The sequence below is a fragment of the Asterias rubens genome, chromosome 17 (assembly GCF_902459465.1).
Source record: "Asterias rubens chromosome 17, eAstRub1.3, whole genome shotgun sequence".
NCBI classification, from domain to species: Eukaryota; Metazoa; Echinodermata; class Asteroidea; order Forcipulatida; family Asteriidae; genus Asterias; species Asterias rubens.
Genome location: NC_047078.1, coordinates 3,479,333 through 3,503,979, shown reverse-complemented (window position 1 = coordinate 3,503,979; position 24,647 = coordinate 3,479,333). Strand labels below are relative to the sequence as shown.

The window sequence follows — 24,647 nt, the reverse complement described above, 5'->3', positions numbered from 1 at the left end:
GTGGTGCCTTTTTGTAAACGGCTGTTTAAAGTGAATAATGATGATCATGAATACATTTTTGAATGGAATAAAAAGTTACAGAATACAAGGCGAAAACAAGAGTTATGAGTGATTTGTTCATTTGTTGTTTACTAATTATATCTTAATGATTGTTTGGTTGTCTAATCATTGCATGTTTTAACAGGTCTGATTTCGAGAGAAAGAAACAACAGTTTTATGCTCCAACATTTGAATTTACTAAACTGTCAATAATGCTTCTCAGATTTTGTGTTCCGATATCTCAAAAATGCAACCACCTTTTAGTTAAAGACAGTAGACACCTGTGAACATTTTTAGCTCAATTGGTCGTCGAAGTTGCGAGATATGATGTATAGGATAATGCCCGAGGGCCATTCGTACCCACGAATGGCGCGTTCACCGAGGGCATTATGCGACTTAAGTATAAGTGTGGGTTAAAATGAAAGAAAAAAACACTTGTCACACGAAGTTGTGTGCTTTCTGGTGCTTGATTTCGAGACCTCAAATGAAATCAAGTTCGTGGTAAATCACGTCTTTCTCGAAAACTATGTCACTTCAGAGGGAGCCGTTTCTCACAATATTTAATACTATCAACCTCTCCCCATTACTCGTAATCAAGAGAGGTTTTATGATGATAATATTTTTGAGTAATTACCAATAGTGTCCACTGCCTTAAAAAAAAATCTACCATTGGTGTGCTGTCCCTAAGGGAAACTTATGGGATCGGTGTAGCAATTCCAATAAGAATAAAGTTACCGGTGGTTGCACCTTTAAATAGTTTTCCCATGTATCTTTATAATAAGATGTGACCAAAGGACAGACTGGTTCCAATTTTTAGGAACCAAATATAGCAGGCATTGGTTCCTTGTGGAAGTCACACGGATCCCAATCTTCGCATGCTGTTCCGCGTATAGAGTGTTCCGGCAACTCCGGGTATGACTCAACTGGAAGAGTGGGCTATTTTGGGATTCCAACATGGATGACTTCAATTTGTTGAGTATTACGTGACAACCAATAAACGTCGCTTCCGTTGGATTAAGGCTCCCCACTATATATGTAAAGAGTTGAACTCCAGTGTTAACCAGTGTTACTGTGATTAGTAAAGCGAGTATTAAAGGGGATGCTTGCATTGGTTATGTTTGTTTTGTACATGTAGTTGGACACATAATTGCGTTGCACGTATGCATTGACGTCATTATGCCGCCATCTTATATTAGAAGTAAAACGATTAGCATGCTCTCGATGGGTCAATGAGCAACATTTTCTTGAACATCTAACTTAACACTTCAGCCTCGTGAATTACGCCTAAGATCTTGTGTTAAGCCTACGTACATTCACCTTTGACCTCGTATCATTCCACTTGTCTCTCACGGTAAATATGGAGATTCGAAGTCCGACGTGTTTCTTTTTGTATACATACCAATATTATTGTCCTTATCCTTTCACAGTAGAGGTTTTGTGTGCTTTAAAGGGATAGTTTGCAAAATTTCAACCGTGAAATTTACGGCACTTAACCTGGCAGCTTGGTAAGTAAATATAACCGTTTTTTATTTTACAGTGTATAGCCATGGTGGAAGGCATATGAGGGCGCACTATGCAAATAACGCCGTTCGGACACACATCAAGGAACGAGGTTGTAGCTTTCACCTTCGTGCTAGCACCGTGGTAAAAAGAAAAAGAAAACAAAAAGAAAAAAAACAAAAAAACAGGCATATTTCGAACCCACAACCCCCCGCCATCAATAGATCACATTACTTATGCAATTCGGTTGCACTGCCTGTGAGACAAACTTGTGGAAACTTAACAAGTTCATCAAAATAATTCGATCCAACTGTGATGGAACGAAATTTCCTGTTCATGATAATTGTTCAGTCTCGGCAATATTTCTAAACATGTCTCAAGTTTCCTCAAAGTGATGTGAGGGCAGGAAAACATCTCAGGATGTTGGGTTGCGTTGCTGAGTTCTTCCATTTTGTTTAAATAGAACATCCACTGGTTTTGTAGAAACTTTAAAAAGGATAGGCTATAATAATAATGTTTGTCAACGCTGATTTACAGACTGAAGTTACCGGTGAAGCTTCAGTTGAACACAGTCTGTGTCTGCTTGTAGCGATAACAGCAAACAAAATTAAAACAAATAACAATATCAACAACAACAACATCACTGTATTTTCGTTAAAAGCAGGTTTTAATTTTTAGTCATATCAAAGATCCCATCCCAAACATGCATAAAATAACAGAAATGTGTGAAAAGTTTGGCTTGCTCAGCTGGTTCTCTAAATTGCTCTAACAGTAGATATTGAGCTGTTGATGAAAAAGTAAAAAAAAAAATATATTTATCCTTTGGATTGAATTGAAAAGGAGGAGATTTTCACAAACAAATTTGATTTTTTTTTTCAGAGCCACCCCCCCCCCCAACAAAAGAGATATACACATGGTTGCACCCGCAAGTTTACTATTATTAGTTTCTTCTTAATATCGGTTTTCTCGGTACATTTCGGCAAATGTGCAGCCAATTAAACCGCCAAGCTATTCTATTTCGCGCGAAATCGAATGCTACTCAAAAGGGTCATTCGATTTCGTTTAATGATTAGTAAAATGAAATGTTGCGTCGTTCGATGTAAAAAAAAAAAAAATCATTCAATTTAACAATTCATCAAATCAGCATTCAAATTCACAGACGCTTCCTGGGGCGTGTGTGTCACGAAAAAGAATGACGATAAGCTAAATTGAACAGAGTGCTAAAAGAATTTGACTCGACTCAAAACGAAATTGAATGGCTGAATTCTGAATTTGAAACACATTAACAACTGGTAAGGCAAAACAGATTTAATTCGAACGCATGAAAATGAAATTGACTGCTCATTTGCCGAATTTGACAGAGAAAACCTACTCTCTTAATGTAAAGGAGTGAAAAAGCACTCTTTGAAGAGCCATATGAAGGAAAACTCTTTTTCGAGTGGTCTTCCACTCTTTTAGATTGAAGTTTGCATCTTTTTCAGTGATTTTTCACTCAGTCCTGGAGTAAAACCCCCCTAAAAGAGTGAAATAACCACAAATCTTTTGGAAGAGCCATAATATGACGGACAGCTCGAAATGTAAAGAGTGGTGTATATCTTCCTATAATGTATAGGTACAGTTCAAAGTGGTATATATTTTTTGTTCATGCCAATCCCTTTAAATCTTTGACTGTGTTGATATAGACCAGACGGATGGTCAGCTGAAATTACTTTTGAGAACCTCGCACTAATTGATTAGAAACTCAATCATAATTTCCTCAGATTTATCAGGAATCGCCAAAACACTTGTTGTAAAATTATCACTTAATAATATATAAAGATAGGCCTAGCTAAATACGCCACATCCTTAAGAATATTCTTCCTGCGTGTTTTTGCCAAACTTTTTGATCAAAACTATAGATTATTGCTTCACTTTTCTTATGAATTTAATAGTATTCCCGTAGTGATTTACTATTAATTTGTAATGTAAAAAACAAGTGTGACTAATTGTGTATGTCAAAAAAAAAGTCAGGCCTCATTATACATTGGCACTAAAAAGGCAATGTACAATTTTACAATTAACCAAATCCAGACAATCTAAAAAAAAAAGTAATCCATTTATATTTCAGTTTCCTTGTTATTTTCTTGCGGATCTATTGTCTTTCTGCTGTGGTACTCTATATTTTTGCTGTGGTGGTGCCCTATATGGCCACATTTTGCTGTGGTGCCCCTGTCCTTTGATGCCCTTGCTGTGACGCCCTGTCATGTGCTTTTGCTGTGCCCTGTGTTTTTGCTGTGGTGGTGCCTTGAGCGTGCTTTTGCCTTGGTGCCATGTGCTTTTTCTATAGTGCCCTATGTTTGATTTGATGCCCTGTCCTTTTGAACCGTGTTTGCATAGTTGTGGTGCCCTTGAATTGTCCTGTTGCTCTTATCGGGCTACATCGTCAAAAATGGAGCAGAATACAAATGTGTTTCAAAAAAAGTTTTAATGTCTAGCATCACCAGCATAACATTTATAAAAAAAACTTATTATTGTATTGCAGTGCACAAAGACCCGACATGTTTTCTAATAATTATAAAGTTAAACTCAGATTAACAGTGTTTGGCGTGATAACCAAAACTTAGCAAGATACCAGTCACAAATTGTACATGTGACTTTATTGACAGCACCAGTTTTGGCTGGTTCCGGTAAACATAATGATGTGCTTAACGTGGCGGGGGGGGGGGGGGGGGGGGGGGCACACACAAAAACTAAACAGCTCTACAGAGTTGTGCCCTGTTGTGTGGTTGGTTTTTTGTGTGCCCCCCCCCCCCTCCCCGGCCACTAATTCTCTATCTTTAGAGGATAGTGAATATTATGTCCGAGTGCAGTTTTGTGTTGATAGTTATAAAGGAGGAGCGACTATCTAAGGCAATTGGTCATTTTGCAAAGTGACAAGATTCTACACGGCTTTAATCAATATCCTGTTATCATGGCCAAGTAACACTTAGAAGAACACCCCTATTCGAAGTGATAATGGGACGGGCCGGAGCAACCTACTCCCAAGAAACAACCATCGCGCGGGTCATACTAATTCGAAATGACAGGGGGAACGCACCCTGTAGATTAGTTGATTTAAGGAGGCTTAGGAAAGCTTCTTAACGGGGAAGACAGGGATGTTCTTTTCGGAAAAGGGGGAAACTTCTTGGAGCGCCCCCCCCCCCCCCCCCCCCACAAAAAAAAAAATAAATAAATAAATAAAAAATAAAACACAGATTCACGAACCATTATACTTCCGAATACTGTTGCATGTCATCTCTTCAAAATTGCACGAGGACAAGTTATGCACAATGTCAGTTGGTAACATCGCATTGGAAGTTTTACAGCAGATACTTATAAACCACGGAGTCACTTACAAGTTAACCAAGTCAATAGAGAGAGTTGCCTTGACTCTTCTAGTGTTGATAATGACCCTTCTAAATGAATGTCAAATTATTTTAGCTCTTTTGACTCTGAAGAGTCAGTGTCGGTAAAACACAACGATGGAGTCATTTTAGACATAGTTGCTTGACTCAGTTTGGGAGAATAGCATTGACTCTTCGATAATACCCCTGCCAAATTAACGGCATTTGACTCTGAAGAGACAGTGTCAGTCGAACCTAACAGTGGAATCATTTTTTTTTAAAGTTGCTGACTACATTTTAAAGAGTAGTATTCATTTGACTCTTAGAGTCGATACCTATAGCCTTCCAAATGAATGACATTTTGACCCTGAAGAGTCAGTGTCAGTCAAACCTATAGAGGTTGTTGTTGTTGTTGTTGCTGCCCGATGATGCTGGTGTAGCTGCTGATGATGATGATGTTGTTGTTGTTGTTGTTGTTGTTGTTTTTTGTTTTTGTGTTGGAAATATCAGTGAATTTACCGAGTTCGCTTCATGAGTGTGGGTTGAAACACCCCCTTTAAGATTCCGACGAGTTTGTCACGAAGTTACGAGGAATCCCTTAAGCTCAAGACCTTCCCAATGGTGAGAAATTGGTTCAAATGGATCCAACAAAGTGTCAGTCTCAACTGGACTAAAAATCTATTATTCGGGGAAACTTTCCTTAGGGAAATCACACCCACTACCTTCAGATCTTTATTTACATTAGACAAGAGAGTTCATGTTAGATTTTGTTTTCCTCTTCCATAAAATAGTTATTGTTATAATGTGAATGTTTATTGATATTGAGTTAAGGGTGTAAAATTAGACGCACTCGCCTACAGATAAATTATTGGTAATTACAACAACAATAAAATAACTATGATTCGTTTTGATCGCACTTTGAGAAGGCACAGTTTTAAGGTAGTGGACACTATTGGTAATTACTCAAAATAATTATTAGCTTAAAAACTTTTTTGGTGACGAGTAATGGGGAGAGGTTGATGGTATAAAACATTGTGAGAAACGGCTCCCTCTGAAGTGTCATAGTTTTTGAGAAAGAAGTAATTTTCAACGAATTTGATTTCGAGACCTCAGATTTAGAACTTGAGGTCTCGAAATCAACCATCTAATCGCACCCAACTTCGTGTGACAAGGGTGTTTTTTTCATTCATTATCTCGCAAGTTCGATGACTGATTGAGCTCAAATTTTCACAGGTTTGTTATTTTATGCATACGTTGAGATACACCAAGTGTGAAGGCTAGTCTTTGACAATAACCAATAGTGTCCACTGTCTTTAAAGACACTGAACACCTTTGGTTGTCCATTATTCTCACCCGGTGTACCCCAACATGCATAATAACAAATCTGTGAAATTTTGACTCGATTGGTCATCGAAGTTGCAAGAGGATGATGAAAGAAAACACACCATTGTTCACAAAATAAATATTTAATGAGTGTGCTTGCAGATGCCTATGATATGGCTTCAGGCTTGAAGTTTGATAATGAGTGGGAAAATACCCTTTCTAAAAAATTACGCTACTTCAGAGGGAGTCGTTTCTCACAATGTTTTATACTATCAAAAGCTCTTCATTGCCATTTCTACGATTATTTTTAGAGTAGTTAGCATACCAATGGTGTCAAGTGCCTTTAACAGTCATAGTGAAACAACTATTAGATAAACAAAGTGAGACGGAATCGAATGACTCTATTGTTTTGATAGAATCGTTGGCCCACGCACAATCCAACACTTGGTTGGATCGGATCACGCGTGGGTGACAACTGGAACTCTTTAATATTAAAGGGGGTTTTATAATAGCTGGGGCTACCAAAGATGATAATGATTCCTTCAGTTTTAATAGTTTTACGAGAAAGTAATAATTATTTCATTAACAGATTACATAAACCACCTCCAAAAGCCCTACGTCATGTGACTGCTATTTTTGTCGGTAACCCTGTTCTGGGTAGGGGGGGGGGGGTTAGCATAATACTTATTATTATTGTTGTGCTTAGCTACTTTTTGTGCTGAATCAGCTCTATGAAGTTCGGCCCTGGAAGATCCAGGGCCGACAGCTAGTCCAGGGGTTCGTGTCCAAAAGTGACGAGAATAGGTTTGCCTTCTTATCCATTGTTTTGTTCATTGTATTCGGCAGGCTCAAGTTATGCAGTGGCGTCTTATAGACTCCACCACTGAGGTACACGAATCTTCGTACTAAGAAGCACTTATAACTGTGCACGATGGGAGTATAATACGCACGATTTCATAAAACTGTTAAGCAGAAATAACTGCTTGTCAATATTATTTGGCAAAGCAAAACTTGAGTGGGGCACAACGTACATTTACAACAATCTGATGTAATTTTGGCTGTAAGATTGTTTCTTTTGTTAAGCAATAACAAGTATCCCTACAGGCTTGAACCACACGAGTCCTGATCCTTCGTAAAGTTTCATGAGAATTTAACTTTGGCCTCGGCGCTTGTTACTGAGCGACCGTTTAGAACAGACTTGAGAGATGGTTGGATGGGAGTTCCTTTAAGATGTCGCGTGCCATGCGCGTGTAGGCTGAGTATTAGTTTAACCATGGTTTAACCATGGGTTTATCACGGTCGCGTTGATAGATTCAACAGGTGCGTGCGGAGTGATGTCTAGGGCATTTAAAGCAGCAGCGATACACTGACGACACAATAACACAGATAGTGAGGATGAGAGCAGTCTTATTATAAGGATTATCATTCTAACTAAAATTAAAACTGTCAGAAGTGGCTGTATTTTGTCTGCAAAACTTAAATCAGTTAATCATCGATGATGGATAATTATTTTTTAGTGGGATGAGATAATACATCGTGCGACTTTGTCGCAAGAGGGCGTTGTCTTAATTTACATTTCGTGCGAATGAATATAATGATATGTTGAGGGATTGAAAATCGAACTTTTTACGGGCTGCACATGGTGTGGTCGTCTGCTTTCTTTTTCTATGTTCATTTTTATAAAACGAGATCACGGTTTTGCCGACCCATCCGAAGGACCATGGACATAGTCCGTATGAACGCCACGAAAAAATGCCAGTCGCCAGCATTTAACAGCGCCCTCTTGTGGTTGATGTTAGCAAACTGTCCAGCAAATTAATTTGCCCGGTTTGATAATAGTGTCACACCGTAGTTGGGTTATCCCACAGGGTTATCCCAACTGTAGGTTTCGCCGTTGCATAATGATTGCGGTCTGCAGTTGGTTTGCGCCCAACTATAGTTGGGCCAGTTACTCAATTGGGCCTCAATTAGCCGAACACTCGGTGAACTGATGAAGAAGAACGTCAACAAAGTCTCATAATGGCAAATGGTATGATTATCAGGTTTTCTTCTTTTTCAAGTTAGAAAGTTTGTTGTTTTTGTTGCATTAAAATATTAAACACGTTAAAATCTGTCGATTAGAAAGAATTCACAAAGTAAGTAAATAAACTAGATTTTTCATAAAGCTTACTAAAAAGTAACTAAACTATCGTAGCATCATTTATGTTGTTATCGACCCTCATAATGTTTTCGGTCCCAAACTTTGATTCCCGTTTACCGAAATTGTGCAAGCTGCACTGGTGACAGAAGCTATGCAGTTTACTCACGGTCTGTATTTTCATCAGGCTTAATCATGCTGAGAATAAAGTTTCCTGTCGTTGGTTATGCTCAAACATTTATAAATTAATGATTGATTTTTGGTACTAATCACAAATCCTTTAGATGACTAGTGCATTATTATGCCAAAATTACGATCTGCTAGATCGAGTTTCATTCTGCTTTAGTCACTAGATGGATCACATGAGGTGGTTACTATTTGGGATTCTGTGGTGTGCAAATGTGGGGAAAATATTAAAATATTTTAACTTTTATTTTTAAGTGAAAATCACAACAATTTTTATTTTTTTTATTTACTGCATACTGTAATAAATTCCGACGAGGGGGTGGGGTGTTTTACTTCCATGCCTTATGATATCTCTGGATTCTAATATAGTAGCCATAATGCCTCAGGACAAAAATGTAGTTAAATTTGTTAAGTAGTAATTGAATAATGTTTTGGATTTATTTTGCACGGCATACTAGCTTCTGAATATTCAATAAAATACCAACCAATGAAAGGTGTGAAAACATTAGTTGCGATAACGTAACTCTCCTTCATTCACGTTCCCGAGAGGGCTATATGTACTATGTAGGTAGGTAGTACTAGTAGTAGTACTGGCTGACTGGTAACTGTGTAGAAAACTAGTACTAGTAATACACGTAGGTTGTATGCGAGAGCGCAAGTCCCTTCTACCTCCATGCCTCCACGAAACACATGATGGCGCACATGATTATAAAACGAGATGTCCAGCATCGAGCATGTAACTTATTTTTAATTTAAGCCTAGCTAGACCAATCCAATGACCAAATAGCTGCTTGTTGAAGCAATATTGTCTGCTTAGCATGCAGAAATTACCAAGCAAGATACCAGTCACAAATTGTACAAGTGACATGGCAGTTTGGCTGGTGTGGTAACCTTTTCATGCCCTGGTTCGTAAGCGCAATTTTCAATTTTGTTGTGTTTTTACTTATTTATTTTTCTGCATTTTGGGATTTGATTGAACCCAAGTCCTCTTGTCTTCTTGAGTCTTAAGTTGCAATAATGTAACCCGCCTGCTGACGGCAAGAGGGTTACGTTATCGCAACTAAAGTCCTCTAGGCTCTGACACTTCAGGCAGATGCTCTACCGACTTAGTTGCGATTACGTAACCCTCCTCCCGACGGCCGCCAGGCCAGAGGGTTTTGAGATTCTTTTGACCGGCAAATGACAATCTGGTCCAACACCTATAATTTCGACAGCTAGTCACAAGATTTGCCCCATTTTTACCACTTTAAAAAATCATGACACAAATTCTATGGGCACGAACTTAATCCTCAATGTCTAATGAACACTCACTATGTATACATATAGCCCAGTACTTCCTCAAGCTTTATGAACAAAATCACAGGCATAAATTATTATTACTCAGTTGGATTTGAACCCATGACCTTTGTAAATCTAGAGTAGTGTCTTACTCTTAGCAACTAATTGGCTTTTGTTAACTTATAGTGTTTAGGATAGCGCTGGTGCAGATGGCTGTTTCAGCCAATAAAGTAGAAAACATCACCAAAGCTGTGAAACTCGTCAAGGAAGCGGCTGCATCTGGAGCTAAGCTTGTTGCATTACCGGTAAATAAAAAAGATTTAATTTTCTTGGCTAAGCAGTTTAACTTAAAAGAGCAACAGACTTCTTCTTCTTCTTCTTCTTCTTCCTGTCAGTGCTGCTTCAGTGTAGAGTGTGGGTCCAAGTCCTGGTCGTGACATTTGTGTCCTTAAAGCCATTGGACACTTTCGGTAAACAGTATTGTCCAAAGGCCCACACTTCGTGTATCACAACAAAATAACAAACCTGTGGAAATTTAGGCTTAATCGGTCTTCGGAGTTGGGAGAAAATTATGGGAAAACCCACCCTTGTTTCTGCACGTTTAGCCGTTTCATTGAAACGTGTTTAAAATAAATCCGTAATTCTCGATATCACGAGAATTGATAACTGTTTTAATTGTTTCTCAAAAAGTAAAGCATTTTATGGAAATAATATTTCAAGAGAAGTCTTTCACCATTACCTTCTGTAAACCCTGTAAGTTATTTGTAAATCTGTGAACTTTTTGTTTGTTTATGTTCCGAAAGTGTCCAATGGCTTTGAGCAAGACACCTAACCATTATTGCTGCGTCCTTCGGATGGGTTCTTTTTTAGGTGCATTACACAGAACGCTAGACCAACAGATTTACGTCCCATCCGAAGGACAGAGCATCATGCTTAAAGGGAAGGTACACATTTGGTAATTACTCAAGACAAATATTAACTTAAAAATTGACTTGGTAACGAGCATTGGAGAGCTGTTGATAGTATAAAACATTGTGGGAAACAACTCCCTCTGAAGTATTGTAGTTTTTGAGAAAGAGATAATTTCTCACTAAAATAATAAAAAACTTCTAGCTAGAAGTCTTTTATTCTTATCTGAAAGCACACAAATTCGTCCAACATGGGTGTTTTGTCTTTCATCATTTTATCACAACTTCGATGTCCGATTGAGCCCAAGTTTTTTATGCTTATGATGGGATACACCAAGTGAGAACACTTGTCTTTGACGATAACCAAACATGTACAGTGCCTTTAAAAGGACACAGGTGTCCTGACTGCGACTAGAACCCACACTCGGCCAACACGACATTTGAAAAACTCTCTATTAGATCCCGATAACCCTCCAACCATTGTTTTACAGGAATGTTTCAACTGTCCCTACGGTACCTCTTACTTCGCCGACTACTCAGAGAAAGTTCCCGGAGCTTCAACGGATGCTCTCGCTAAAGCTGCTTCAGAAAACAATGTGTTCCTGATCGGAGGTGAGACTTATAAATGTGACTTGTGCAGTGTGTGGGTTCGAATCCCGGTCATGACACTTTTGTCCTTAAGCATGAAATTTAACATTCATAAATACCTCAGACAGTTTCGCTATTCTTATTGGTGGAGAGCGCGTAATGTGGGTGTGTATAAACCTTTGTTTATGACCAGTAAAAAGTGTTGAAATATGGGGGTGACACACAAGCTTGCACCTGTGCTTATAAGACAGTATCTTCATTCCTATTGGTTGAGAGCAACGGCCGGGACAGTTGTGCCGCATCACCTATACGTGCGCACGCACAGCATTTCCTTATAAGGAGTTGTTTACCTGGGGGCCTATCCATTTCAAGCTGGAGGGGTGTTGTGTTGTGTTGAAAGAAATCATTGAACAATTATAATTGTTTGCATTTATTTTACTTTTTGACCAAAAAGTGTTGATGTTTTTTGACCGAAAAGGTATTTATGAATGGGAATCAAAGTGTGTTGAATCGGTTTTCAACTAGTGGTTTAAAACCCAACGAGGCCTGGTTCTTGATAACTTTACCGAGACAAAGAACCACTAGTTGAAAACCTCTTCACCACACATTGATTCCCTTATTTATAACTGTGTCCTTTGGATCCTACGACACATTCTTTTTTTGGTAAGATTAAGAGTGCTGGTGTGGACTTCACAAAGAGTTAAGACTAGTCTTACCTTGAGTTAAGATGAGTTACTCGGTCTTACTTAGCACTAGCCATACAGTTGTCTTTTATATCTCTTAGGACTAGTGCTCTTTGTGCCTTACACAACCCTTGGGACCAAGGTGGCAATTTTGACGTTGATGTTTTTTTAATATTTTTTGTTTAGGCTCCATCCCTGAGGAAGATCAAGGGAAGTTTTATAACACCTGTACTGTCTTCAACCCAGAGGGAAATATCATTGGCAAATACAGAAAGGTAAATTTCTTTCATTAATCAACAAAATCGTCTTCAAGAGATCCTGAAAACGATCAGAGCATACTGATAAAAATTTGGAGTCGTTAACAACCTGTTCTTTTCAGAGCGACTATTACTAAAAAATAGATATTGATATGGTGTTACCATCAGCCTCGTTTAGATAAAAACAATGTATTAAAGGCAGTGGACACTAATTGGTAATTGTCAAAGACTAGTCTTCACGGTTGGTGTATCTCAACATAATATGCATAAAATAACAAACCTGTGAAAATTTGAGCTCAATCGGTCGTTGAAGTTGCGAGATAATAATGAAAGAAAAAAATCCCCTGGTTACACCAGGTTGTGTGCTTTTTGATGCTTGATTTTGAAACCTCATTCTAAACTTGAGGTCTCGAAATCAAATTCGTGGAAAATTACTTCTTTCTCGAAAACTACATCACTTCAGAGGGAGCCGTTTCTCACAATGGTTTATACTATCAACTCTCCCATTACTCGTAATCAAGAAATGTTTTATGACAATAATTATTTTGAGTAATTACCAATAGTGTCCACTGCCTTCAAATAACAAAAACACAAGGGAAACTGATTGGGTACATTTTAAATGGTTTGGGGTTGAAAAAAATAAAATTGACTAGAGTGGGGTTTGAACCAATGAATTCAGGATTAACATTCTGGCACCCCTACCAACTGAGCTATATAGCCCTCTATGTTGGCATCTCTCTATTTTGTCAATATTGACCCCTTGCACACGTACATGTATCACACGCGACGACCAATGCCACGCTCATCATGTTAGTGGGCAGTTAGGTTTACGTGTATTAACGCCGCGTCGCCTAAAATGTACACTTTACTGCATAACGCACAGCACAGAGTTATATATAAAAACGCACAGTGAAATTGCCCACCAGTATGGCGCATTCAAGATTTTTCAGCTGATGACGTCAGGTGAAATGGGTCAATAGGGAGACCTCGGACGTAGGGCTAGATACAACAGTAGCTCATTTTTGTTCTGTGGCCATGTTAACGACACTGGACTAAGACCAGTTTTCTCACTTGGTGTATCTCAACATATGCACAAAATAACAAACCTGTGAACATTTGAACTCAATTGGTTGTCAAAGTTGCGAGATAATAACAGGGACAAAAACACCCTTGTCACACTAAAGTTGTGTGCTTTCAGATGCTTGATTTCAGGACCTCAAATTCTAATTCTGAGGTCACAAAATCAAATTCAAATATTTTAGTGGAAAATTACTTCTTTCTCAAAAAACTACGTTACTGCAGAGGGAGCCATTTCCCACAATGTTTTTAACATTTTAACAATGTTTTTAACTATCATCAGCTCTCCTTTGCTCGTTACCAAGTACGTTTTTATACTAACAATTATTTTGAGAAATTACCAATTCAAATAAAAGTCTAAAATTTCTCAACTTTTGATTAGAGGTTTGACTATTATCTTTTGATCCACCAGGCTCATCTGTTCGACATTGACGTACCCGGACGCATCAAATTCAAGGAATCGGACGTTCTCACTCCAGGAAGTGGATTCACTGTTGTAGATACACGTAAGTGTGGTTATCTTCAAGTATTCTTGAATCCTTGATTCTGATTGGTCGATCCATAGCAACAAGGAGTTTGATCAACCTATATTGCACGGCCCTTATCACACCCTGCATCTTGTGGTTTCTGACTGCGCATTAAGTTTGCTTGAAGGTAAATACAGAAAAATATAGCGCTTCTGCGTCCCACATTCAACTCAGCCACGTTGGATATGGGACACCGAAGCACTATATGTTTCCATATTCCACTTGCCCTAGTGTGATAACTTATAAATCAATACCTAGAGGCCTTAGTAACATGCCAGCACTCTACCAAATGAGCTATCTAGACCTATGTTCAAGGTCTACCTATATTGACAAAATAGAGAGACTGCAAAAGGACTAGCCAGGATTAATGTGGCTGGCCGTTAGAAGGCATCTTTACAAGCCTGCAGCTCTTACAGGTTGTAGTCATGTCCTTCACAATTCAGCTTCTCAACTGCGAGTAAGGGTTATTACTAATTATTATGTACTTCCGGTAATAACACCAAAGATGCCTCATGAGTAAACTTAATCACTGTAACTCACAAGCCTGGAGAACTTTGTATAAAACAAGGGTGCTTGTGAACCAGAACACCTGGGTTAACCCCTACTCTTGCACCTTGTCACCCTTATAAGGTGCTACACAATCGGGTCTCAGAATGTATAACTTCAATAACCTATCTTTCTGAAAGTTGGTATATACTCGGCGCCATGAGTACCTTGTTGGTAGATACGTACGGTATATAAGACTTCAATATTATTATTGCACAACAAATGTTGTGGGTTATTTTACGTACCCTAGCAATCCTAGTACATATACACAGCATCCACTGCTTAATGTCCCTTCCAAAGGCCAAAGCAATTATGATAAAGCATCTTGCTCAAGGATACAAGTGTCATGACCTGGGTCCAATTTCATGGCTCTGCTTACCGTAAGCACAGAATCGGCGCTTACGGAAGCAGGGAATTCTGTGCTTACGGCAAGCCTATTTCACGGGTTAGCGGCGAATGTTGGCTTCTGCGCATGCGTACTCCACGTTACTAGGCATTCTACGCTTACAAGACTAGCGCAGAAATTCGGCGCTTGCAAGTAAGTGGGGATTCGTGATCGAAAGCGCAGAATTCGGCGGTAAGCAGAGCCATGAAATTGGGCCCAGGACACGAACCCCCACTCTGTCGATAAGGACCAGATGTTATTAAGTACTGTACTCTCAACTGCTCGGCCTTCCAAATTGTTACCGTTATTATGATGGTCAAACAATGGTCAAATAGAGTTCATTATCCCAAATGCAAGACTTGATCATTTCATAAACCAATTGATTATCTTGTCTTTGTTTTCTGTTTCTTATTGCAGCCTACTGTAAGATTGGAATTGGCATCTGCTATGACATGCGCTTTGCAGAAATGGCTCAGATTTATAATCAGAAAGGTAAGTAAGACAGCTACTACTAGGAGTAGTTGCTTATAAAGCGCTTTATCACAACCCTAGAGGTGTATCAAAGCGCTCAGTATTTTGTCTTGCAAGGTGCTGTGTTTTTGAAGTATGAGGCCTATTACTCTACAGCACCGTGTATAATTGGTTTATGATTGTGCTGTGGTGCAATGCTGCCAATCAGACCAGGAACAACTGGGCAAACCCCTTCTCTTTACGATAAGTGCACTGAGTTCTTTTACGTGCATTAGACAACACACAGGACCTACGGCTATACGTGCATCTGAAAGACGCAGCGATATTGGTTATTAAGTGTATTGCTTAGGGACACAAGTACGAAGACTTGGACTGAAACCCATGCTTTGGTCATCTCCAGGGAGTTAATGTTTCAATCTTCAGGAGGTCTCCTAAAGATGATCATAGCATACTGAAAGTATCTCCTGAAGACGATCAAAGCATATTGATCGAAAGGATGAGTTGTTAACCACCGGTTCTTTTCAGAACCACTACTCCTCAAAAAGAGATATTCACATGGTGTTACCGAAAATCTCTATTAGTTATACTTCCACCATGCACAGTTTCAAATCCTACTTGTAATTTATAATAAAAGTAATGTAGTATCTGCGGCCGATTTCACTAAGAGGTGGGACTAGTCTTATCTTGAGTTAGGAGGAGTTACTCTTCCTAACTTAGGACTAGCCTTGAGTTTTTAATATCTCCTAGGACTAGTCCTAAGTTAGAACTAGTGCTTACTCTTTGTGAAATCGACCCCTGGGCATATTTATCAAGACATCTTCTGCTGGAGGGGTTAAGTCATGCAGCTGATGTAACCAGTAGGGGTGAACACACTCAAAGTGAGGAGGCACACACACGCACAGGTTGAATTTAGGAACATTACTGACGTGTGGTGTGGTCGCCTGAGGGCAACAGCCATTACCCATGTTGGGATTGCTCAATACTGTATTCCCTTATTAAACTTGCACAGTTTAAAGATTATTGGCTGTAGTTTTTGATAAAATGAGTAAAACAAGTTCAGAATTTTCTTTCTTTCTCAATGACAAAAATACAACAGCAGAAAAGTGTTTTGCTATATATTGGTAGTAACCGTGGAGTAAATTTTTTAGCAGACTTCTCTACTACCGCGAAGTACATTTTTTGGTAACAGTTTCTGTAATAATTGTTCACTTCAGGCTGTAAGTTGTTGGTGTACCCTGGCGCCTTCAATATGACAACAGGACCAGCACATTGGGAGTTACTGCAGAGAGGAAGGTAAATCATTATGACATTAAACAAGGGTTTTGGCACGTCCACAAATTTACATTCATAAATACCTCCAACAGTTTCGCTATTCCTATTGGTGAAAAGCACGTCACGTGGGGGTGTTTAAACGGTTGATAATGACCAGCTGGAGCTGTTTATAACCGGTTGGTTCAGATACGTTTAGATGCATACTACGTGCTAGTCTTGGAGCAAGACCTTTCTCGTTGCGGGCAGTGCGGGCGTTGTTGGTGACTTGGCCGCACTGTGTGTGAAAGGACAACAAGAAACATCTTGCACCAAGAATAACTACACGCAAGAATGCATATCCGAAAATTGTAATAGTCCTAAAAATGTTACACACGTACAGAGCTAAAGAACGTCAGGAAACGGATATGTTTTTTCTTACTTTATTAAGCCTTTTAACCAAAAAGGCATTCATGAATGGGGATAAAAGAGTAGTGACTTATTCTTAAACTGCCGTTTAAAACCTTGCTCGGGCCTTTATCACGCTGCCACGACCCTGCCGGTTTTAAACGGTAGTTTAAGAACTCGTCGCTACCATTTTATTCCCTTATTAAACTTGCACAATTTAAAGATAATATTGGCTGTAGTTTTTAACAAAGCGAGTAAAACAAGTTTAGAATTTTTTTTTTTAATTCTTAGTGACGGAAATATTTTAGCCTGTACAACAGCAGAAAACTGTTTTGCTATATATTGGTAGAAACCGTGGAGTACATTTTTCAGCAGACTTCTCTTTTCCACAGAGTACATTTTGGGGGAATTTAAGAGACTTCTGGGTGGTAAAAAGAACTGTCCTGTTTATTAAGGTACATGTAGGAAATTGGTTTGGACTACTCAGGGGTTGAAATTTAGTGTATATTTATGGTAGTCAGCAGGGCTAGTAACCCAGCCCTGATGAGATTTTGGTAGCTCGTTATTAACTACTATCTGTGCCGAAGGTACATGTAGGAAATTGGTTTGGACTACTCGGGTTGAAATTTGGTGTATATTTATGGTAGTCAGCAGGGCTAGTAACCCAGCCCTGATGAGATTTTGGTAGCTCGAAAAAAAACAACGTTACAACTTGAGTCACAGCACAAATTTCTCACAGACAGTATTTCATTTTACAATACCATCAGCACGGTTCATTATTGTTTGTTATGTTTTTTTTAACATAATTTTTTCACTAGGCCGCCGTCCATCAAAATGAGTAGCCCATACATCTGGTAGTCCCGGGCTAGTGGCAATTTCCAACCCCTGCTACTACTTTTGCTTGTTTCTGTTGTGTGATGAAAATAATGTAATCGAAAGATTTCCAACTGATTTTTCATCAGAGCATTAGACAACCAGCTTTACGTAGCGACAGTTTCGCCAGCAAGAGATGAGAGTGCTTCGTACATAGCATGGGGTCATAGTTCAGCCATTAATCCATGGTAAGTTGAGAATAATGTAGGGTTCAAAACAAAAAAATTCTGTAGTCTTCACAGTTGGTGTATCTCAACATATGCATAAAATAACAAACCTGTGAAAATTTGAACTCAATTGGTCGCCGAAGTTGCGAGATAATTATGAAAGAAAAAACACCCTTGTCACACAAAGTTGTGTGCTTTCAGATGATTGATTTCGAGACCTCAAATTCTAAATCTGAGGTCTCGAAATCAAATTTGTGTAAAATTACTTCTTTCTTGAAAACTACGTCACTTCAGAGGGAGCCGTCTCTCACAACGTTTTATACTATCAACCTCTCCCCATTACTCGTAATCAAGAAAGGTTTTATGCTAATAATTATTTTGAGCAATTACCAATAGTGTCCACTGCCTTTAAGAGTGATTACCAAACATGTCCAGTGCCTTTAAAGCATATTCAGTACATTATTACGATTGATACTTTTCTTTTCTTCCAGGGGTGAGGTTATCGCCAAAGCAGATTCCTCCGAGAAGATTGTCTATGCCGAGATTGACCCGACTTATGTAGATGAGGTTAGGACTCAAATTCCTATCGGTTCTCAGAAAAGGTCTGATATGTATGAGGTCAAAGGTTAAAGGTTAGTTATATTCTTCTAGGCGTGATTGATTAATTTTACAGGAAAGTATTATATTTTGATAGCAAGATATTTTGCCAATGTTATGGTTAAGATTAAAAGTATCAATTTTGTTAAAGTTAATTGATATACATATATGCAAGGAACGTTGTTTGATGAATTATGCATGACTTGCCAACTTCTTTAAATTATCATTGAACGGTTTATGTGAGATGAAACTGGATATAAGGAAAATTTGTATCACTTATCAATGTCGCAATTTGTCATCTCAGGCCCATAAGGCCATTAGTTCAGTTTTCATGGATTTCATTCAAATTGCTTTTGCATAATATTTCAAAGCGCCTTGTAAATGTAGGAAGCAACTATGAATAAATAATAAACTTGCGGGTTCAACAATGTGTTAAAATATCTTTGCGAACAGGAGAGTATACTGCTCAACTTCGGGAGAGTATACTGTTTGAAATGTCAAGACCAAACTGGCTCTTCTCAGAGCCAACACTCACTCAAGAGATTTACACATGGTTGTATCCGCAAGTTTACTACTAAATTATTTATAGTTTCTTCCTATTTCTCCACACCATGCAAAGCTTCAAACAATACATGTAAATGTAGTTTATTGATCATGAATCGTCTATATTGTCAGACTTGTGCTCTCTTAACATCTTGAGGTTTCATTTTAAAAGGTTGTCTCTTTGTTGAGATGTTGTGGAAAAACCAGAGCATCAATAACCCACACAGGAAGAATAATCCATAGTAGAAATACCAAATCTGAGAAGCGTTATGCGGTAACTCTTCTCAGATTCAAATTTTGGGGCATAAAACATTTTCTTTTTTTACATAACCACATTTCTTTAGAGTTAAATGTTTCTCAAAGTGCGTTAAACTATCAAATGCTGCCGTAGGCTTCCATCAAAAGGTTTTTCTTACCATTAATTTTAAAGGCAGTGGACACTATTGGTAAATTACTCAAAATATTTATGAGCATAAAACCTTACTTGGTAACAAGTAATGGGGAGAGGTTGATAGTATAAAACATTGTGAGAAACAGCTCCCTCTGAGTGATGTAGTTTTCGAGAAAGACGTAATTTTCCCAGACTTGATTTCGAGACCTCAAAATTAGAATTTGAGGTCTCGAAATCAAGCATCTGAAAGCACACAACTCCGTATGACAAGGGTGTTTTTTCTTTTATTATTATCCTACAACTTCGGCGACCAATTGAGTTCAAATTTTCACAGGTTTGCTATTTTATGCAGATGTTGAGATACACCAAGTGAGAAGACTAGTCTTTGACAATTACCAATAGTGTCCAGTGACTTTACCAAACAGTAACCTTCACTTGAACCTGGATGAGGGTTTATTGAAGTGAAAGTGTGATGTCATAAGCAAGGCATCTATAGAACTTCTATCCTGTTAATGGCAGTGGACACTATTGGTAGTTACTCAAAATAATTATTATCATAAAACCTTACTTGGTAACGAGTAATGTGGAGAGGTCGATAGTATGAACCATTGTAAGAAACAGCTACCTCTTATCTGAAGTGATGTAGTTTTCAAGAAAGAAGTAATTTTTCCACGAATTTGATTTTGAGACCTCAAGTTTAGAATTTGAGGTCCCGAAATCAAGCATCTGAAAGTTGGGTGTTTTTTCTTCCATTATTATCTCGCAACTTGGACGACCAATTGAGTGTAAGTTTTCAGAGGTTTGTTACTTTTAGCATAATAAATGTTGAGATACACCTAGTGAGAAGACTTGTCTTTGACAATAACCAAAGGTGTCCAGTGTCTTTAATTAGTAATCAGGATTTGGCAGTCTTTTTAGGCAGGTTGTATAAAGGAAAGAACTTCAGAAACTTGTTCCTACTTCAAAGGAAACGTTTGAGGAGATTAATCTCCACTGAGTGGGGCTTCCAAAGACTTTTAATAATGTTTAAGATTCATTGATAGAATTTGATAATGTTTTAAGTACTGTAACTTTTGTAAAGAATTGAAATACAATGATAGATAATCAATACAGAATTTCACTCCTAAATTTGTCCAACTCATTTTGTAGTTTTTTTAAAATTAAGTTACGACTTTAACTAGTGCAGACATTTTGTTTTCTTTCTGTCTTTATGAGTTTTTGTGTATTTTTCTCCCAAAAAGATACAGAGGTTTAAAAACTCATTTTCTTTAAGAGGAAGTTAAATTTCGGTGATGTACTTATTTTCCATAGAGCCCTCTATTTGGGGAAATTTACAAGTCCCAGAACCTCGGGTCAAAATTTTGCAAATTGCAATTGTATTTGAAAACGCTTTCAATGCAAAATAATTTGTTTACATCCAAATCAGCTAGACCCAGTTTCATGAAGCTGTTAAGCAGAAATTGTTGCTTGACAAAATTTACTTTAATTGCTAAGCAAAGATTGAATGCACAAGCCAAATCAAACCTAATGTTATTTTGGCTGGTGACATGTTAATTTAAAGCAATAATTGTCTCTGCTTTATGGATCTCTACATTTGTTTTCCTAGTATGTTTGGGTTCCTTCCTGGTTTTAAAATTTAAGTTAAAGTCTTCTCCAAAAAGTATTGAATTTGACGTTTTTGGATTCACAAAATATTCCGCCCTTGGATGTAAAGAAACATTTCTTGTTGAAGACGTCTTTTTTTAAATTACGATCTAAAAAAGGTCAATTCGTATTGATATCGTACGGATAAATGCAGGACAAATCTTATGCTTATAATTGTAAATGGAACGTAGCCTAATTTAAAGCAATATTTTTATCTGCTTTATAAGAAAAATGGCTCTCTACATGTGTTTTCCTAGTATGCTTGGGTTCATTCCTGACTTTAAAATTTTAGTTAAAGTTTTATCGAAAAAGTATTGAATTGGACGTTTTTTGACTCACAAAATATTTCTCACTCGGATGTTAAGAAACATTTCTTGTTTAAGACGTCTTTTTTTTCAAATTACGATCTGAAAAAGGTCAATTCGTATTGATTTCTTTGGATAAAGACAGGACAAATCTTATGCCTATAGTTGTAAATGGAACGTAGCCTATGTGGTAATGGTTGGCTTTCAATAGTGCTGCCCCCGGTTCGAATCCCACTCCTGGCGTTTTCTTTTATTAAGACGTTGCCGTCATCGCAGTTCATTATTTAAGTAGTGTTTAAAATCACCTTCAATCACCAGCGGGCACTTAGGTCACTAGGTGCACTGGATCGTTCAAATGCGTGCGTTCCAGAGCTGGTACACCCGGTTCGAATCCTACCCGTACCAACAGGGACATGACTTTTACTGCTGACAACAGTAATGGATTGGGGTCCGTCATGTCTATCCCCAAATTAGGTGTGGATGAAGATATTCCGGAGTGGGAGAGTAAAGGAGGGACCGGGACTGCCAATCCCTTAAGGGTTCTAATGGGTGATCACCACGCTGGTTTCGACCAGACTTTGAGTCCCCTGAACGCCTGGTCGTCACTCTGACTAACTCTTTGCACAAATTTGGTTTAATTTTGATATAATTATCTATTTGGCTGGCGGTAACACGACGTGTGTAACTACTTGCTACGTAGAACATGTTCTTCATTCAAAAACCTTGTGTTCCTTTACGTCTATACCACGTTTTCAATTAGGCCTTAATTTGGAAAAACGATACTGGGTAAGGCCAGCATTTGCATCAAAAATAGGCCTAAAAGTTAAAAAACGACAAAGGGTAAGTCCAGCATTTTCATCAGAAAAAGGCCTGAAAATTAAAAAACGACAAGGGGTAAGTCAAGTATTTTCATCTAAAATAGGCCTTAAAAAAAAAACGGCAAGAGGTAAGTCCAGCATTCTAAAAAGAAAACTAAAAAAAAAACCCACACACAAGGGGTAAGTCCAGCATTTTAATCAAAAATAGGCCTAAAAATGAAAAAAAAACCACAAGGGGTAAGTCCAGCATTTTCATCAAAAATATGCCTAAAAATGAAAAAATCGACAAGGGGTAAGTCCAGCATTTTCATCAAAAATAGACCTAAAAATTAAAAAAACGACAAGGGGTAAGTCCAGCATTTTCATCAAAAATAAGCCTAAAAATGAAAAAACGACAAGGGGTAAGTCCAGCATTTTCATCAAAAATAAGCCTAAAATGAAAAACGACAAGGGGTAAGTCCAGCATTTTCATCAAAAATAGGCCTAAAAATGTAAAAAACATTTTCATCAAAAATAAGCCTAAAAACGAAAAAAACTACAAGGGATTAGTTCAGCATTGTCATCAAAAATAGGCCTAAAAATGAAAAAAACGACAAGGGGTAAGTCCAGCATTTTCATCAAAAATAAGCCTAAAAATGAAAAAAACGACAAGGGGTAAGTCCAGCATTTTCATCAAAAGTAAGCCTAAAAATGAAAAATCGAAAAGGGGTAAGTCCAGCATTTTCATCAAAAATAGGCCTAAAAATGAAAAAAACGACAAGGGGTAAGTCCAGCATTTTCATAAAAAATAAGCCTAAAAATGAAAAACGACAAGGGGTAAGTCCAGCATTTCATCAAAAATAAACCTAAAAATGTAAAAAACATTTTCATCAAAAATAAGCCTAAAAATGAAAAAACTACAAGGGGTAAGTTCAGCATTGTCATCACAAATAGGCCTAAAAATGAAAAAAAAAAACGACAAGGGTTAAGTCCAGCATTTTCATCAAAAATAAGCCTAAAAATTAAAAACGACAAGGGGTAAGTCCAGCATTTTCATCAAAAATTCGCCTAAAAATGAAAAAACGACAAGGGGTAAGCCAAGCATTTTCATCAAAAATTCGCCTAAAAATGAAAAAACGACAAGGGGTAAGTCCAGCATTTTCATCAAAAACAAGCCTAAAAATGAAAAAACGACAAGTGGTAAGTCCAGCATTTTCATCAAAAATAAGCCTAAAAATGAAAAACGACAAGGGGTAAGTCCAGCATTTTCATCAAAAATAAGCCTAAAAATGAAAAAAACGACAAGGGGTAAGTCCAGCATTTTCATCAAAAATAAGCCTAAAAATGAAAAAACGACAAGGGGTAAGTCCAGCATTTTCATCAAAAATAGGCCTAAAAATGTAAAAAACATTTTCATCAAAAATAAGCCTAAAAATGAAAAAACTACAAGGGGTTAGTTAGTTCAGCATTGTCATCACAAATAGGCCTAAAAATGAAAAAAAACACAAGGGGTAAGTCCAGCATTTTCATCAAAAATTCGCCTAAAAATGAAAAAACGACAAAGGGTAAGTCAAGCATTTTCATCAAAAACAAGCCTAAAAATGAAAAAACGACAAGTGGTAAGTCCAGCATTTTCATCACAAATAAGCCTAAAAATGAAAAACGACAAGGGGTAAGTCCAGCATTTCATCAAAAATAAGCCTAAAATGAAAAAACGACAAGGCGTAAGTCCAGCATTTTCATCAAAAATAAGCCTAAAAATGAAAAAACGACAAGGGGTAAGTCCAGCATTTTCATCAAAATAGGCCTAAAAATGCAAAAAACATTTGCAAAAAACATTTTCATCAAAAATAAGCCTAAAAATGAAAAAACTACAAGGGGTTAGTTAGTTCAGCATTGTCATCACAAATAGGCCTAAAAATGAAAAAACGACAAGGGGTAAGTCAAGTATTTTCATCTAAAATAGGCCTAAAAATGTAAAACGACAAGGGGTAAGCCAAGCATTTTCATCAAAATAAGCCTAAAAATGAAAAAACGACAAGGGTAGTTAGTTCAGCATTGTCATCAAAAATAGGCCTCAAAATGAAAAAAACGACAAGGGGTAAGCCAAGCATTTTCATCAAAAGTAAGCCTAAAAATGAAAAAACGACAAGGGGTAAGTCCTCATTGTCTCAAAAATAGCCTTAAAATGAAAACGAAAGGGTAAGCAGCTTGTCATCAAAAATAAGCCTAAAATAAAACAAAAAAACAACAAGGGTAAGTCCAGTCATTCATCAAAATAAGCCTTAAAAATGAAAAACGACAAGGGAAGCCAGCATTTTCATCAAAATAAGCCTAAAAATGAAAAAAACAAAGGGGTAAGTCCAGCATTTTCATCAAAAATAAGCCTAAAAATGAAAAAACGACA

General features: G+C 37.7%; 1 protein-coding gene across 1 annotated transcript; it reads left to right on the top strand.

Annotated features, from left to right (window-relative positions):
* The first annotated feature begins 8,152 nt into the window (after positions 1–8,152).
* On the top strand, positions 8,153–19,113 carry LOC117301668 (omega-amidase NIT2-B-like). The gene is made up of 9 exons (XM_033785697.1): positions 8,153–8,253; positions 10,012–10,130; positions 11,225–11,345; positions 12,191–12,279; positions 13,751–13,844; positions 15,214–15,288; positions 16,482–16,560; positions 17,886–17,984; positions 18,455–19,113. The coding sequence occupies exons 1-9, from the start codon at positions 8,244–8,246 to the stop codon at positions 18,591–18,593; spliced, it is 825 nt and encodes a 274-aa protein (XP_033641588.1). The 5' UTR covers positions 8,153–8,243; the 3' UTR covers positions 18,594–19,113.
* Positions 19,114–24,647: the final 5,534 nt, after the last annotated feature.

Bases quoted from the DNA above. Each gene is read 5' to 3' on its own strand.
- LOC117301668 (XM_033785697.1), top strand. The intron at 11,346-12,190 runs GTGAGACTTATA...TTTTTTGTTTAG, and splicing joins CAATGTGTTCCTGATCGGAG to GCTCCATCCCTGAGGAAGAT. The intron at 16,561-17,885 runs GTAAATCATTAT...ATTTTTCATCAG, and splicing joins GAGTTACTGCAGAGAGGAAG to AGCATTAGACAACCAGCTTT.